Source organism: Notamacropus eugenii, chromosome 3 (assembly GCF_028372415.1).
Source record: "Notamacropus eugenii isolate mMacEug1 chromosome 3, mMacEug1.pri_v2, whole genome shotgun sequence".
Taxonomy (NCBI): domain Eukaryota; kingdom Metazoa; phylum Chordata; class Mammalia; order Diprotodontia; family Macropodidae; genus Notamacropus; species Notamacropus eugenii.
Genome location: NC_092874.1, coordinates 36,731,373 through 36,750,268, shown reverse-complemented (window position 1 = coordinate 36,750,268; position 18,896 = coordinate 36,731,373). Strand labels below are relative to the sequence as shown.

Sequence of the window (18,896 nt, the reverse complement as noted above, 5' to 3'; positions counted from 1 at the left end):
ACTACATACAGGAACTACTGCAATAGCCTGCTGACTGGCCTCCCTGACTCAAGTCTCTCCTTATTCCAGTCTATCCTCAGGTTAGCTACCCAAGTAGCTAGAAGGACAGCTAGCTGGCACAGTGGATAGAGTGCTAGGCTTAAGGGCCAGAAGCTCTCACTTCAAAACTGGCCTCAGACACCTATTATTAGTTATCTGACCATGGGAAAGTCACTTAACCTCTATCTGCCTCAGTTTCTCATATGTAAAATAGGGATAATTACAGTAAATTAGATTCAAGTGTACAAAGCTTAGCACAATGGCTGGCACATGATATGTGTCATTTAAATACTAGCAACATTATTTTGTTATTACTGTTAGAACAGACCTAATCACGTTGCTTACACAATAAACTCTAGTGGTAAAACTGTTATCTTCAGGATCAAATATAAAAATAAAATCCTGTTTGCCTTCATAACCTGGCCCCTACAAAACTTTCCAGTCTTCTTATTCTTCGTTCCCCTCCCCCTCCCAGGTGACCTATGATCTGATAACACTGGCTTTGCCATTTGTCATGTTCTGACTGGATGTATTTTCACTGGCTTCCCTCCCATGCCAACAATGTTTTCCTTGCTTATCTCTCCTCTTTGCCTTCCCTGGTTTTCTTCATGTCTCAGCTTCTACAAGAAGCCTTTCCTGATCCCTTTAATACTAATGCCTTCCCTCTGTTGATTGCTTCCTATTCATTCTGTATCTATATTGTACATACATACTAATTTGCATGTTGTCTATCCATTAGAAAGTGAGCTTCCAGAGGGCAGGGTTATTTTTGCCTTTGTATACCTGGCACTTAGCACAATGTCTGGAACACAGAAATGCTGGTTGACTGTGTGGAAATTGAACTACATAGAGGGGAGGCTGGAAGGCTCTTTCAGGTCCCTTCTTCCAGTGATGGTTATTTCTTGAATCTTTCTTTTGGGGAAAGGCCCTGGTGAGTCACCTGTTACTCTCTAGACTTAGCCATTGTGGCTGAGCTCCCTTCTCCAACTGATGACATCTTCTTGGAATCTCCATTTTGGGGAAGCACCTAGATAAGCCATCTTTAATTTTTAGAACTTAGCCATCATGTACCCCTCCTGGATCCCTGACTTGTTATGGTGAGGGGCTTTTGTATTTTTGAGCCATGTTGCTCCACTGGAGAAGAAAGTGGCAAACCACTCCAGTATCTTTGGGAAGAACGACCTATAGACAGTGTTAAAATAAAGATACGATGCAGGAAGATGAGCCACTCAGATTGGAAGGTGTCTAACATGCTACTGAGAAAGAGCAGAGGACAATGACCAGTAGATGGGGCTGTGCCAAAGCTGAAAGGAAGCTCAGCTGTGGAGGTGTCTAGTGACGACAGAAAAGTCTGATGCTGCAATGATCAATATTGCATGGGAACCTTGAATGTCAGGTCTACGAATGAAGGTAGGCTGGATGTGGTCAACAGAATGTCAGGTGTCAGTGAACTGGATGGGAATGGGTGATTTTAATTCAGGTGATCACTACATATACTACCGTGGGCAAGAATCCCTTAGAAAAAATGGAGTAATCCTCATAGCCCACAGAAGGGTGAGAAAAGCAGTATTGGGGTATAATCTCAAAATTGGCAGAATGATATCTGTTTGAATCCAAGGAAAACATTCAATATCACAGTAATGCCAGTCTATGCTCCAACCACTGATGCCAAAGAGGCCAAAGCTGATCAGTTCTATGAAGATCTAATATCTTCTAGAAATAACACCAAAAAAAGATGCCACAGTCATCAAAGCAGATTGAAATGCTAAAGATAACTGGAATAATAGAAAACTCTGGTCTTGGAGTACAAAATGAAGAACAAAGACTAACAGAGTTTTGTCAAGATAACTTGCTGGTCATAATAAATGTTTTTTTTTCAACAACCCAAAAGGTGGCTTTATACATGAACACCACAAGATGGTAAATATTTAAATCAGACTGATGATATACTCTGCACACAAAGGTAAAAAAGCTCCATATAGTCAGTTAAAACAGGACCTGGAGCTGACTGTGGTTCAGGTCATAAGCTTTGTACTGCAAAACTTAAACTTGAATTGAAGCAAGAAGGGAAAACTAGCAGGCCATTTGGTATGACCTAAATAATATCACTTAATGAATAAAAAGTGGAGGCAATGAATAATTTTGAGGGATCAGATCTGTTTGGTTGTTGTCCTTCGTCTTCGAAGAGGACCAAAATGACATCACTTTTGTAAAGTGAAATTTCAGTGTGTCCGACTGTGGCTAATCAGACCGATGCGAGCTTGGAATGTTCTCCTGTGGGTTGGGCACAGATAATCTGTGTGAATATTTGGGGTGGATATCCCAAATTTGTGCATCCTATGTTTACTTTGTGGTGTCTCAATTCTGCTTTGCTCAAAAAGCACAGCACCTTTTCTTATGTGGGCACACCATGCTGAGCAGTCCTGTGCCAGTGTCTCCCATGTTGCACAGTCAAATCCAAAGTTCTTGAGAGAGGCCTTGAGAGTGTCCTTGTATCGTTTCTTCTGGTTACTGCCCCATGCAAGTTCTCCATAAAATAGTCTTTTTGGCAAGCGATCATTTTGTATTCGAACAATGTGGTCAGCCCATTGGAGTTGCACTCTCTGAAGCATAGTTTGAATACTTGGCAGTTCAGCTTGAGCAAGGACTTCAGTGTCTGGTACCTTATCCTGCCAGGTGATCCTCAGAATCTTCCTAAGACAGTTCAAATGGAAGCCATTCAGTTTCCTGGCATGGTGCTGGTAGACATATTTCACAAGCATATTACAATGAAGTTGGCACAAGGGCTCTGTAGACCTTCAGTTTGGTAGTCAGGGTAATACCTCTTCTCTCCCTTTTTTTGGAGCCTCTCAAACACTGAGCTAACTCTGGCAGTGCATGCATCAACCTCATTGTCAATGTGTTCACCCCTGGAAAGTATACTACCAAGGTAAGTGAATTTATCCACAGCATTCAAAACTTCTTCGTTTGTGGTAACTGATGGTTCCACGTATGGATAGTGCGGTGGTGGCTGATGGAGCACCTGTGTTTTTTTTGGTGTTAATTATTAGGCCAAAATTAGCATAGGCAACAGAAAATTGATCAACATACACCAACACTCCCTCCACTTTGGTCTTGGCTTGTAACCTTTTCAAACTGAGTTGACCTTGATGCTGTGTTCATCCTCATTGAAAGCATCTGTCTACATGGCTGAAAACATGATGCTAAAAAGCATGGGAGGAAGCACACAGCCCTGTTTCACTCCACTGGTGACTGGGAAGGCATAAGAGCATTGTCCAACCCAGACAAACATGCCATCATGAAAGTGACGTACAATATTGATGAACTTCTCCAAGCAACCAAATTTTGACATAATTTCCATAAACCCTCACAACTAACAGTGTCAAAGGCCTTGATCAGATCCACAAACATTGTGTACAGACCTCTGTTCTGCTCCTGGCATTTCTCCTGGAGTTGTCGGGCAGCAAACACCATATTGACTGGTCCTCAGCCCTTTCTGAAGCCATACTGGTTCTCAGGTATATGACCATCTTCCAGATGAAGGATCAGCCTATTAAGGAGGACTCCAGCAAGAATTCTGCCAGCAATGACTAAGAGAGAGATCCCCCTATGATTGTCACAGGACAATCTATTCCCTTTACCCTTATAGAGATGGACAATGGAGGCAATCCGGGCTCCTTGGAGCTTTGGTGGTGGGAACCCCACCCACTGAGGGGAGCCAGGTAGTGGCGTCCAGTGGCCTTTTCTCCAGAGAGAGAGAGAGAGAGAGATGGAGAGAGAAAGAGAGAGAGAGAGATTGAGAGACAGAGAGAGAGAGAGAGAGACTTGAGAGCAAGAAAATAGGAAACCCCCCCTCCCAGGGGACTTCCTCCTTCTTTTCCTGGTTTTGGGTCACAATATTGTACAAGAGCCAATCACAACAAACATTCCAAAGAAAAAGAAGAACAAGAAAGTAAAATGGCATCTGGTGAGCTTCACAAATAGCTGAGGAAAGAAGGAAAGGAGAAAGGGAAAGATTTGCCCAACTGAATGAAGATTCCAGAGAAAAGCAAGGAGAGAGAAGGTTTCTTAAATGAGCAATGCAAAGTAACCAAAGAAAAGAAGAGAATAGGAAAGGCAGCTCTCTTGAAGAAACTAAGAGATATCCAAGGAATGTTTCCTATAAAAATGGGCATGATAAAACACAAAAGTGGCAGAGACAACAGAAATGGTAAAAACATATAGAACTATACAAGAAAGAACCTAACTATCACCAATAACCTGACGGTGCGGTTACTGACCTAGAGCCAGACATTCTGGCAAATGAAGTCAAGGAGGCCTTACTGCTGACAATAACGCTGGTGGAGGGGATGGAATTCCACCTGAACTATTTAAAATTCTAAAAGATGATGCTGTTCAAAGTGCTGCTGTCAGTGTGCCAGCAAATTTGGAAAACTCAACAGTGGTCACTGGATTGGAAAAGATCAGCTTACATCCCAATCATAAAGAAGGGCAATAATGAGGATGTCCAAATTGTCAGACAATTGTGCTCATCACACATACCAGCAGAGTTATGATCAAGATTCTGCAGCCTAGGCTTCAGCATATGTGAACCGAGAATTACCAAAGAGCAGACTGGTTTCCAAACTGCCAACATTCACTGCATTATGGAGAAAGCAAAGAAGTTGCAGAATAAACATCTACTGCGCTTTGTTGACTACACTGAAGCCTCTGACTGTATGGACCACAACAAAATGTGCTGAATTCTCAAATGGATGGGATTACCACGTCTTCTTTCTTGTCTTATGTGGGTCAGGAAACAACAGTTAGACCCAAACATGGAACAACTGACTGGTTTAAGATTGGTATGACAAGGCTTTATATTGTCACCTATTTATCTCACTTATATTCACAATACATCCTGCGAGATGCCAGCCTGGACAAATCAAATGCTAGAATTAAGGTCGCCAAGATAAGTGTCCGCAATCTCAGACGTACAGACAATACTACTCTGCTGGCAGAAAGTAAAGAAGAATTTACCAAAGCCTCTTGATGAGAGTAAAAGAGGAGAGTGTAAAAGCTGGCTTGAAGCACAATTTAAAAAACCCCAAAAACTACTGATTATGGCAACTGGTCCTTCCTGGAAAATAGAGGGAGAATAATTAGAAGCAGTTTTAGATTTTACATTCCTGGGCTCAAATATCAGTGCAGACAGTGACTGTAGCCATGAAATTAAAATATGTTTGCGCCTTGGAAGGAAAGTCATGTTAAAGTTGGACAGTATGCTAAAAAGCAGAGACTTCATCTGGCTGAGAAACATCTGTATAAGTTAAAGCTATGGTTTTTCCAGTAGTAATGTATGTGGGAAGTGGACTATAAGGGAAACTGAGTGCTACAGAATCAATGTTTTTGAACTGTGGTGCTGGAGAAGATTTCTGAGAATCCCTTAGATAGCAAGGAGATCAAATCAGTAAATACTTAAAGAAATTAATTCAGACTATTCATTGGAAGGACAAATATTGAAGCTGAAATTCTTTGGCTACATAAAGAGAAAACAGGACTCGGGTGCGCAATGGTCCATTGGGCTCACAAAGAGTCAGATGTGACCTGGCAAGACCCCACGTCTCTGTGGTCCCTGTGGAAGGACGAACAACATCTCCTACCTCCTTTCAGCTTTCTACATTGTCTTCTACCATTAGAATGTAAGTGCTCTGAGGCCAAGGTTTGTCTTTCTTTTTGCTTGTATTGTCTCCACTTCTTAGCAGAGTGCCTCTGGGTAAAACAGTTAAGTGCTTAATGAATGCTGGTTGACTGACTAACTAGATGCCAGAAGAACAACCAGGAAACAAACACGATAAAAGCTAGAGCTAGGGTGGTGGCTATGTTTGTTTGGGTTGAAGACCCCTTATATGACAGCTGGTTCTTAATATGATAAATGGAACTATTTCCTGGGAAAGAAAGGGGTTAATAAAAAACTGAAATAATCAAAGGCCTTGTCAGTGCATTATGGTACATAATTAGGTAATTAGGAATATTAAAACAGACAAAACACCGGACCCAGATGAATCAGTGAAGATGTTAGTGTTCAGTAAGCTATCCCACCAGGAAAAAAAAAAGTCCTTGGTGAGAGTTTTTAGTGGTGCAATAGGACATGGGAGCATTGAAAGCCTTGAACAATAAATAATGATGTTCCTTTACTTTAAAAAAGTGAAAATTAAAACATCTGAAAATCAAAATTTTGAAACTGGTCGATGCAAATGCTCAAGATTAAATATTTATGAAACACTGAAAATCAGTGGTATGTCAATCTGTCTCCTTTAACCATTTTACAGAGGGAAAAGGAAAATCAAAGCCTCAAATTATAAAGTAGCTAGAGCTGTTGTATCCATTTCTATAGACAGATATCCTTATCTATCTCTCTAAAATACAATAACACACTAGCACAGTGTAGGGGGAAGCTAGGGTCAGTAGTTCTGGACTCCAACTCGCAATGTTGTTGGACTCTTCTGGGGTTTATGTTCCATCATCTATCCATTAAATAAGAAGTTAAAATCAGATGATCTCCAAGGTTTCTGCCAATGCTAAAAATTCAGTCATTATCTAACAATAAACCTATTAATACCATTTATTTTGAAGTTAGTGAGACATGTAGGACTCAAGATTTGGCAACAACTGGAAATGAGGATTTCACAGTTTTGTGCCCCCGTGATTCTTATTTAAGAAGCTTCTCCTCCAGCACAACTTTCATGTCTTTGTGCTACTGTTTACTTCAGAACCTGCTGAAACTTCTGATGAGGACTAACAGCCTGAATTAAACTTTAATTAAACCTAGATGAGAAGGCCTGAGTCTTTTGGGGATTTTAGGGAGTGATTTCATAATGCTAGTGCACAAACCACACTTTATTTTTAACTATCAACAATAATCTGAATACCCAATCACGAAGAGTGGCTACAAGCTGGCTTAGTGAAAACAGATTGGATGTCAGAGGGTTGGAAAAAATCCTATTGCTGAGAAGCTCCGGATGACAAAGTTCCTGCCAAGCAACGTCCTCCTCCTACTGCTCCTTAGATGCCGAAGGAACAGCTACCCAGCATGTTGATTGAGGGACTACCAATACCTGCCCTTTTGAAAAATGCACCCAGTTTGACTCAACTAGAGAAAGAAAATGTCTTTTGCAGTAAACAGGATTCCAAGTCTTAAAGAAGAAACAGTGAAAAATGAAAAAAAAAAAAGATTTATAAAGCTGAGATATCATGGAGAAAGAAAAATATGAAGCCAAAATAGTAAATGAGAACATATACATTTTAAATCCTTGCAACCACAGTAGTTGGCTAAATATTGAATTTTACCTTAAATACTGTCAGTGGGGGAGAGCTGTGAGCCACTTGATAGAAGAATTGTTTCTTGCATTCCTGAAAATCTGTTTTCCCCTTCTTTAATATTTAAGAAACACACACACACACACACACACACACACACACAAACACACACACGCGCACACACACAGGTTGCTGACAACTCTTAGAGAGCGGCTTGTGTTGTAGTTTTCACTTTGTAGGCTGTGAACGAGTGCATATGTGAGGGCTGGTTGTGCATGCACAAGCGTGTACTTTGTCTGCATTAAACAAAATCGCAACACAACACAAAGCACTCCCCCTCGTTCATGTGCGCCTGCAGTCCACCTCTAGGAGAGTGAAAATATAAATACAAGCTGCTATTTTGGTGTGATCACACGAACATGGCAGCTTGTGTTTTTTTTTTCCCTTTAACATTTTAACACTGGGCAGATTGTCTGCATTAACACACACCAAAATCAATTCTGCTCTGAAATTTCTTGCAAAATCTTTCCCTGAGGAATCATTAAAAAAAAAATAAAAATGAATTTTAAGAAATGTAACTTTTTAATGGGACAATCTGAGTTGTGGACAAGCTTACTAGGAAACATTTTTCTAAAAAAATTAATTATTATATAATATTATTAAATTACTAAACCAAAAAGTTAAAAATTGAAGGTTACTTTTGCCTATTTGTGAATAACATAATTTCTTTTACAAATTAGAGTCTGATGAAATTTCAAAAGGTGGAAGAAGCTACATAGGGAAATTCTATTCTAGATCTTAACTCTACCAACAAGGTCCTTTCTGTTGTTGGGTTGGTAATGATGGGAACCTTGCCATGAAGTAACTGTTTCCACTTAAGAGTTTATGATACATAAGGGGAGGAAATCTAAGCTGTATAATACACACCCTATTTATTGGAGAGCAAATTTCAAAGAATTCAGTGGAAGAGTGGGTGAGATCTTATGAAATAAAATTCTTCCAGGAATTGCACAGGGTCCAGAAAGCATGGGAAATGCTAAAGAAAAACAGAAAAAGAAACCACCCGAATGGAGTGAAAAAAAATCATTCTAATGGAGAGGAAAAGGGGAAGTTTCCTAAAGAAACTGATGTGGATGCACAGGGAGCTCATAAATCAACTTGAAATTTGTTAAGAGGTATCTAGAAGTTAGAAGTCAGCTAGAGGGATGGAGGGTACAAACACAAGGCAGGGACCCACAGGGATAGTGTTCACAGGGCCAGAACGACAAGGAAATCTAAGGGCAAAGAAAGGGAATATGTTAGCACTAATTCAGGAAAAGAAAAGAATGAGAGAAGGGAAAGAACTATGCTTGTGGGAGATGGGGAGATCAAAGCAGTCAATACCTAGCTGTTGGCTTCCTATTTCTCTGCTGAGGAGAAGGATCTTGAAAGATCACATGTGTGTCAAAAAGAGTTGATAACACAAGAGAACACCTGGATGAATTCATGTCACCTGGAGCAGATGAACTTTGTGCTAAAAACTGGAAGCTAGGAGCGCTGAGCTAGCTACTTGCCAGGGATCTTGGAAAGGCTGTACAGAATGAGAGATTGAAGCCAGGTAAGGGAGAATAAAGTTGACTGAGGTATAGTTTTGTAACAATCATGTCAGAATAACAAAAGGTGGAATGAGCTAAGTCTGAGAGGGAAGCTAAGAAAAACCAAGAGGGTTAGCATTGTTACCATCGTTTTTATCATTACTCTAGCTCTGTTGGGAGTGGAGAAAAGGGACAGGACCTTGGCAGGGATGCAGGAGGGGATGATCACTTACAACAGAGAAAGTAGAGGTGCTAAATTCTTGTTTTGTTTTTGTTTACTCCATAAAAGAAACAAAGTTTCATACTGGAAATGAGAAAATAAAAGAGACTAATAGGGAATGAATGTCCAAGATCAGTCATGCAGGGAGAGGAGACAGTGAAGCTGCACTCAGGGAATTCTGATGACCAGGTCCAGAGAAACCAGCTCCTCATGTCTTGCCAAAGTTGGCAGCTATGGCTGCTGAGACACTGACAATGATGCAGGAAACATCACACAAAAGGGGAGAGACGCCCTTCAAGGACAGAGAAGGGAAATTTTCAAGACAGAAAAAATCAGAGCCTACGAACTACAGGCCAATGAGCATGATGACTTCACTTCCCAGGAAACTTCTGGACTGGCTTATGTCTAGATAGACAGGCTGCAACTCCACACAACCAGCATAATTTCACCTAGAACAGGTCATGGAAGACTCACCTCATTTCCTTTTTTTGAAGAGATTACTGAAGCAGTAGATGACAGGAAAGTTAAGAATGTATTTACCTAGATTTCAGTCAGGTTTTCTAAGGGGACACATAATAATCTTGTGGAGAAGACGTAGAGAAAAGGACTAGAGGATAGGACCATTCAGAAGCTTTCAGAACTGGCAGAGTTGCTACATACAAAGAGTAACTGTTAAGGGGTCAATGTCTAATTGGTAGAAGTCTAGTGGAATAACCCAGGTATCTGTGCTTGACACTGTGCCACTTAACATTTTTTATAAATGAATTGGTCTTCATGACCCCAGTTCTGGTACCACCTTGTTATTAGATACTGGGATAAAGGACAAGAGAACAGTGGAGAAGTTAGGGGATTTGCAAAAGAAGAGGAGAAAAAAGGAAGCTCACAGAGGAATGATCTCACCCTTTTTCAGAAAAGTAAAAGGTAAGGAACAATCACTATAGATGTACAATGAATTGGGCTAACAATTGAGCAGGAATATGAGTGGACTGGGTTGCAGTTAGTAAATAGTGAAGTGCTTTCAACAATCCCAACCTAGTTCTAAGTATAAAGCACCCATCTTAAAACAGACAGGCACATGCTTTACTCTAGTGACTCTATAGGACTGTGAATCTTGGAATATCTAAGAAAGCAACAGAAAGACTCTGGTTGGTGCACAAAAGCTGCAGCCTGTTTCCAGTGATGACCTATATACTACAGTAACACAAGGGAAATAATGGAGGAAGTGTATGATCAGGAGTAAAGGGTAAATAAAGATGGCAGCTCTAGTGCTACGAAGGGACTGGGAAAAGGTAAAAAGAAGAAAGCCTGAAGCACATTGCAGAGATTCTCACAATAGAACCTGTGAGAGAACACGGACAAAAACTGCCCAGGATGAGGTGTTGAGAGACACCCCCATTAATGAGTTTGTACATCCACTAAGGTACTGAACCACTTGGGTCTGTAGGAACTGCAGAGAAGTTAGATATTTTCTTCATTAAAAATGGAGTAGTAGTACTCCTAATTAATTTGACCTTTAAGTACATAAAAAGCCCTTCTTCTTGTTCAAAACCAATATTGATACTGATACTGCATTGAGCAGAACTGAAGGAAGGTGGGTTTAAGGGGTCTGTTGGTTCTGCTTTCCTGTATGATGTTTCCAAAATTCATTCTGGAAATTTCTAGCCTATTCCACTATGTCATGGGAGCTATTGGTGAGTCTATGGCATAGGTCCATAAGGAGTTGTTTTTAGAGAACTGTATGTTGGTAGGCACTTCTACAAATACATCATCTACATTAACCGCTTCTGTAAGAAAGCTGGGCTTGAATAAAGGAATATAATTTAGTGAGACAAGGAATCAAAGACTTCTGGATAGTCCTAGTGAATTAAAAGGGTAGCTTCTGCATAGCAATATTAAAGTCTTTGATAATGCACACACTAAATTCTCAAAACTCATTCTCTTACCTTATGTGGAATGAGGGGAAGGACCAACAAAATCAAATTTTATTCTTTATATAAAGCAACAATACTTTAAAACTACTTGGAAAACAAGGAGAGCAGGGTCCAGGTTACTGCAAATAATGGATCCCCAGAAATGGTCCCCACATTTGAATTCATGCAGCATATTTCTATTGGGCTAGAAACAATGACCATATTTTACATAATACAGACTTTAAATAGTGTGAATTAAAGCACACGCATGTGCCCTCCTCAGGGAATTCATTATTCACAGTAACAGTAAACAAATTCCCATCAGTTCTCTCAAATGTTTGAAAAAAGATGATGGTACCAGAACAAGCTAAGAATTAGGCTGAAGAAACCACTGGAGGGAAGGGAAGAGAGGGTGGAGGAAAATAAGCCTTAGGTATGTACTTACTATGTGCCAGGCACTGTGCTAAGTGCTTTACTGATAGTCCCTCATTTGATCCTCACAATAACCCTGTGAAGTAGATGCTCTTATTAACCCTATTTTACAGTTGTGAACTAAAGCAAACAGAGGTGAAGTCACTTGGGCAGGGGCACACAGCTAGTAAGTATCCGAGGCCAAATCCAGGCCCAGGGCTCTGTGCATTATGGCGCCCTGAAGCTATCTACTGTATAAGAGAGATGGAAGGGCATAATTATGGTATGAAGAAATAGGTCAAGGTTCAAGGTCATTCAAAGGTGAATGCATCTCTCATAAAGAATGACCCAAAAAAGCTGAGGAAAAAAATGAACAGATACAAGTCTAATTAATGTCTCCAAACTGCAATTAATAATCTATTTTTAAGTATAACATTTGAGAGGGAGATGGACTTTATCTCAAGCTCTTCAAGCACATCAAACCTCAAAACAAAACCAAACCCAAATGAACAAAAAAAACGAACAAGTCTCCAACCAGTCCTGTCTGTTCTCTCCGGGAAATTTAAAATCACAGACTTTTAGGTCGGGAAGTGACCCCAAAGATTATTTACTCTGAATCCCTCCCTGGCATGGTGTGTCTTTCCCATTAGACTATGAGCTCTCAGAGAGCACAGAATGGGTTTTTTTTCTTCTTAAATTTTCTTTGCATACCCAGAGTTTGGCATTTAGCAGGTGCTTAAGAAATGCTAAGTATCAGTGAAAAGAGACTTCTTGTGAACACAAAGATAAGAGTCTACTGGTATGTGTACAAGAACACGGGACACATATTTGGTAGGAGCATGCTAGAGGCTTCGGATAAAAGTACAAAGAATGAAACTATTACTACTCTCAAAGGGTTTATATCCTAATAGCAGAAACAGCCAGTACACATAGAAGTATGTACTGAACAAACAAACAGAGAATAAAGAGAAATAAACTCAAGGTAATTAACTTTAAGTTAGTTTGAGAAGGGGAGCACTTGGAAGGACAGGAAAATATTCCTGTGGAAGCTGGTGCTTCATTTGAGTACAAGTACCTAAAACCCACTGCCTGGAGGTGGGAGATGGAGCTGAGAGGTAAAAGAGAGACCAAAACTTGTACAAAGTGACCAAAGGAAGTTTGATGTTGGGGAAACGACGCAAAGATCAACTAGGAGGACATAAGGGTAGAGGGAGCGGAATCCAAGTGTCCACCTCCACATCACCAGCCCTTCTCTCTGTTTCGGAGCGACACGTCAGGAGTGGGGATGGAGGGTAAGGGTTGCAGTCCTAAGGCTTAAGTGGAGCCCTGTTCTGCTATATCCTCCTGAGCTGTAAACAGGAATAACCAGCTCTGCTCTTCTCACCTTCAAAGCGCACCTTGTCAGAGGAAATGCTGTCTGTAAAGTACAAAGTAAGTTTAAACTCATGATTCTTTCTTTCTCTTTGACAAGCTACAAATATTTTGTGACTCTAGATACGCTGTTATCTTTTATTATTTTCGTATTTTAAAATGTTATTGTATTAGCACTTTGTTGTATGAAGTCACACAGAATCCCAGAGATCTATTCCTAAATGGACAGGTGACTGAAGGGCAGCCAAAACTGCAAATGTCTGTGTCAAACGGGTATGAGAAGTCAAGAAGGCTAAGAAGGGGTTAGGTAAAGTGGAAACGTAGATGCAGTGGGATGCCATGTGTTCATTCTTCTTCGAGATTTAAAGGGCCTGGATACTTGGATCCCAGAGTACTACCTCTGGGAGAAAGGCTGATGAGAGTCTAATAATTACATGACAACGTAACAGATTATATAACATTAATGTGAAAAGGGAATGCTTAGCTCTTCCAATTATAATTAATTTATGCAACTTTCTAAACTTTAACATATTTTAAAATTATTATAAATATAAGAATTTAATCAGAAGAGATCTGTCATATAAGACCATTTGTTTCACATTTTAAAAAATCTATATTTTTAGCATATCATACCAATTTTTTATTACAGAATCAATAATACTAACAAAAGTAAGGTACTGATTCCATTTAATACATTTCAAATCCTATGTGAGTTTCACTTCATTCTGGTCTTTTTATTACGTAGAAGTTAGAAGGCAAATGATAAAAACTATAGAGTTTTAGAAATAATATAAATATAAATCTTTAAAAGAACTTTTCTGAGTGGTTCTTATACATACGTTCTTTTGACATCCTGTTCAATCATTGCTCGAAGCTCTTTATCCTGGAAAAATTTGTTCCAAAGACTCTGAAATGAAGAAAAATGCACCACTTGAAATAGTAGTATTCATTTGGTGCCCACTTCAAAAAAATAATTTCAAGTAACTTTTATAAATGTTAAATTAATTATATCATCTTTCTGTTAAGCTTTTTTACTTTGAAAATGGAGAACTTCTGACTGATCATAAATTTCTTGTGTGCTTCAGTATCTGAAGTGTATACTTATTCTAATACAATTTCTTTCCTTCTGACATTATTGTATGGTCTTCACAAAGCATGGTTTGTCACCGATACATAGTGGTGAAATGCACAAAAAGGTGGCTTACCTAATGTATAAGAAATAATAATTGCTTTTAAAGGAGTTTTATCAATTACTTCAGAATGTTTTTTGGCTTAGTCTAATGCTTCACCATAACAAGCTTTGTGCCCACTGGTTATCTGCTGGCTCACAAGTCTTAATTGTGCCGATGGTTCCTCCTGCCTGTCCAGTGAAGAAGCTGTCCCCATGTTGAGAAATATTAGGAAAGTCTGGACTGTGTACTGAAAACATGGTTCAAATCATGACATATTGTGAAGAAATGGACCATTTTAATTCCATGGTCCCCTTCAGTAATTTTAGGGAAAATCTTTACTTTCTACCTGTTGGTATCTGCACAGCCAATTAGAATCCTTGACCTGGAGATTCTGTTGGATGCCTGAAACTAGTCTTTGAAGCTGGGCAACAACTACTTGGAATAAGGATAATATCTGGGGTAGCAAATTTGAGCAGAAGCTTGAATTGAGTATCAAGACAGCCCCAAAGAGTGAAGATTGGCCTTCTCCGGGAGGCACTTTTTTGGATGCTCTCCCATCTAACCATCTCAATGTGATACTTTTTAATTAGAAAGCTTGACTTAGTAATTTAATGGGTTCTTACTGAAAATTCTCATTGTGAAAAATATTCTTCATTACATAATTTCCAGCACTATAGTGCTTAGCAGAGTATCTGGCACACAGGAGGTGCTTAATAAATGTTTACTGACCTATGAATAAAATAATGAAGAAATAATTAAAGCTCTCAATACCATATAGTATGAAATACACACTGAATATATTTGCAACTGTTTGCTAATCTTCATAAAGACTTTGGCAAAATTCCATTAATTTTATCCTCTAATTCTTGTGGTAAAGACAAGGTTCTTTAGTAACTTAGTAAGTAGCAGAGAAGTCCAAAAAGAAGGGCATCCAGCTCTCATTAGTCACTGCTAAAGAAGCTCCAAAGGCTAGGACTGCTAAGGAGCAAGTGAAGGCAGTAAATGGGACTCACAGAAGAACACTTCTAATTACAGGTAAGATTTTACAAGAAACAAGAGACCTCTTTCTATTCAATATCAAGAAAGAGGAAAACAATGTCCTCTGGTTTGTCCCCTTAAAACTCACTGGAGCTTCCCACTGTGAGCACTCCTAGTTTGAGAACGGTTCCATAGTCTCCTGAAAAGGAAGGAGGTGTTAGGTGTCGATCAGAGTTGGGTCAATGCAAAGTTTGCTGTCTAAAATAACATTGCATTGCAACAACAAATGGAAATTTCTACCAAACTCCTTAGCTATCGAAGCCAAAGCTACCTCCCAGAATGGTATTTAGAGCAGGCAGGGATGCTTCACTTTTTTTTCTGTCACAGACTCCTTTAACATCTGGTGAAACCTATGGTGAAGCCCTTTCTAAAAATAAAGTTAAAACATTGAATAACTGAAGGACATGCAAAATTTCAGTTAGAGGTTAATGAAAATAAAGATGTATTTCCCCCACATAAATTCACAGCTATCTGGGCATCGACCCATTGATGCTTCTTTGGATATCACCGGGAAAGAACCCATGATTTAGAGGAACTGCAGCACCTTCGCCCCTGCAGACACTATCCACATAGACTAGATAAGAGGTTCACTATCTATCTGTCATAATGCAGGAAGAAGGTACAGAGGAGCCAAGGGTAAAACAGCATTGTTCTCCCTAACCAGGCCAACTTTCTCCCCGCTGCTGCCCTGACCTGCCCACTGTGCTCCTTCGGCCTTCTCCATCACATCAGGGTTTTTTGCTCCCCTCTACCAAACAGAATGTTGTAGGTGATTGATTACTAGCTGAAATGCCTTAAGATAGTCTTAGACTTATGTAGTAGGTGGGACTTAGGTACAGTTGGTATGGAAACAAAGGGCTTCAAACTGAAAACCAGTATTAATAGTTTGCATTTTAAACACATTTACTAAGTCAGTAAAGTTGCCTATGAAAAAAATAACTAAAAGACAATTTTTACCCCTTCATCCTGTGAAAGAGGATTATTGATCATCAAATCTTGCTGTCCTGCAGCTTTCCGAGGGTTGGTAATATGCTGAGGGGGAAAAAATAAAACAGAAATCAAAACCAGAGCCTGGTATTTCTTTGAGGCACATTCGTTAAAACGTTACTTACTCTTTCTTTGATGCTATTGTACCAGGCTCTCAGTTCCTTAGTTTGGCTTGTCCACTGACCTTTATCTTGAGGAAGAACATTCAAAAAAAGCTGTAGAAGAAGAAATGAAGTTGTTACTCGAAAGGAGAAAAAAAAACTTGAGATGATGTAAAAAAAAAATCACCAAAGCATTACAGAACTTTTACTTGTAATTCAATAATTAAAAATGACTACTACTCTATATTTAGAGACATTAATATACAAATGAAAAACTTACATAATGCAAATGAAGGTTATGAAATAAACAAAAAAGTAGGATCATTAAATGGGGCCCTTTCCTCAGGACTCACATTAAGGAAAAAATATATAATGAATCAGATTTGTCCAGGAAAAGAAAATGATATTGAGGTTCAAGCACATTTTGTGTTTACTGGAAAGGAAAGCAGCTAAAATGGTCAAAGTGCTGGTTATGGTTTTTATTCTCTTGAAACATACAGGCAAATGATAAGGAGAAAATCGAGGGTGGAGAGCAGCTAACTGTGAAAAACACATCTTTTCCTCTTTAGTCAAAAATACAATTTATAATCAGCAACCAATTATGGAACAGAACAAGTATTTCAAAAAGAGGACAAATTTGATTTAATTTACTTTAACCTAACATTAAAATAAATCTGGCTTTGTGTTTACTTTTAGCAAGTGAAAGATTTTACTAAAAGTTAAATAACAGGAAACAGAGATGGGCCCAAATGGGCTCCAGCACTGTGGCAGCAGCTCATTCTTTACTGCTTCCATCAAATACAAGGAAAATATATTTTAATGATTAAATATAAACAATTAAATCTCAAACTGGATAATGTATCTTCTGATTCTCCCTGTCTTTACTTTCACTTCACTTGGTATGCTTAATCTATGTAGATTTTTAAAAAAGCTTTAAAACTAGAGCTAGAAACTATTTTTGAAATTAATCATTACATCAGTTTCCTCTGGAAGAAGAAAAAAAGAGCAGTATTTTAAAGGCAAGGACAGCAAAGCTTACAGATTATTACTGCAAAAATGGTAACCAATGGTCCTTCTCCTTTAAAGGAGACTTGAATAAATTCCTTACTTTATGCTGGTTATTCAAACTGGATGTCTTTTTGCAGCTATTGTTTCTGAGGAAAATGGAACAGAATTTAAAAAAAAAAAAGGCACTTGCCCTGATAGACAATGTGAAGTTTGTGATTAATCAAGTGCCTTTCTTTTTAAACACAGGTATGTCTATATACGCACATAGATACATATAAGTCAAAGGTTTATTCACAATTTAAAAATGAGTTTTCCTGCAAAAAAGTGGTAGGCAATGCAGAGGTGTCAGGCAGTATATAATTTTCACTATCAAATGAGATGTTAACCCAAGTAAAGATGTTCATTTTGAATGAGCCTTTTCCACTGCCAGCTACTGAAGACTAGGGTGTCTCAATCTTATTAGCAAATGTCCTATGAAAGACAAAATGGATGGCAAAAATTGGGGAGGAAGTCTCTTGGAAAATTCGGTGATTCTTTGCATCAGTAATCTTCCCAGTGCATCAGGTAATGTGTTGATATACTGCAACCACAAACTGTAAATAAATATTTTCTTCTTACCTTCCAGCAAACACTGCGGAACCTGCTGCTTCTCAGCTGCCCATTAATCCCTTTCAGCCGTATAGTTGCCAAGTAATTGTTGTTTACAAATAGTTCTTCCCATTCTTTACTACATGAAAGAAAATAGGGCAGAGGAATCATTTTTAAAAACCTTAACAGCTTTTAGAAGGGGTGATGGTTCAGAGAAAACGAAGTACTTTTTGACAAAGAGAAAGCACAAAACTTTAAAAAGGCATCTATTTAGTGGTGCGATGTTTCTGAACGCATGGCTGTCTTTTTGGACACATTTCTTTCCTGGATTTAATGAATATGTAGATCGCTATAATTATGCCAGCTACTGAAATTCATAATGTCTATGGAGGCTATTCCATTTCCTCTAAAATGTTGGTACTGCAGTTCAGTGAATAAACAAGAAAAATGAATATTAATATAAACATATCACTGTTTTAGCCATACACAATGCTAGACCAGCTCCAGAAATACGCAACAAAAAGCACACTGGTGACTGTATGGGTTTTTCACATGACATATCAGCTTAAATGAACCTTTCTCTCCCTTAATGTCAGGATGGGCAGTTAACCAGAATAGAAGACTACTTTCTTTAACTTTCCGTGCTCTTTACTATTGAAATCTCTTCTACTTCTTTCTACATGATCAGTTTTAAAATTTTAACAGGTGCTAGCAAATTTAAAAAAACATCAAAAAATTAAAAAGCCTCACTGTATAAACTGTTAAAGGCAAGCTTGAGTACCTTGCAGTACCTATGGCTGACTAGATAAACAACCTAAATACGCCTCCCAGGCATGCAGGCACCAGGGGCCTAACACCTGTGCCTCATTAATATACAAGTAAATCTGCTCTACTGGGAAACAATTGGAAATTAATTGTCCCAAACCATTTACTGAGTTTGAATAAAGGAATTAGACCTATATTTCCTATGTTTTCCAATGAACTAAATTTGCAGGCTCAAATCTGTCTCTTGATGGGTTTCACTGAGTCAAACTTCATAAAATGTCTTGCAAGTTCAAATAAATCACATTGAAAAGATATACATTCTTTAATAGATTTACCACGTAAATCATGATCCTAATGTAAAATCTCAATAATCCATTAAAGGACATGCCTTTTTCTTCAAGAAAACAGGAAAA

The 18,896-nt window shown here is 38.8% G+C and overlaps 1 protein-coding gene across 2 annotated transcripts in view; it reads right to left on the bottom strand.

The window, feature by feature from the left end:
- The window catches only part of TBC1D5 (TBC1 domain family member 5), a 636,101-nt gene that overhangs the window by 229,332 nt on the left and 387,873 nt on the right, over window positions 1-18,896 (bottom strand). For both annotated transcript variants that reach the window (XM_072651232.1, XM_072651233.1), the window contains 4 exons: window positions 17,749-17,857; window positions 16,147-16,236; window positions 15,992-16,066; window positions 13,664-13,731 (listed from right to left, as the gene is read on the bottom strand). In XM_072651232.1, the coding sequence (XP_072507333.1) occupies window positions 13,664-13,731; window positions 15,992-16,066; window positions 16,147-16,236; window positions 17,749-17,857 (342 nt within the window). The remainder of the gene's footprint in view (window positions 1-13,663; window positions 13,732-15,991; window positions 16,067-16,146; window positions 16,237-17,748; window positions 17,858-18,896) is intronic.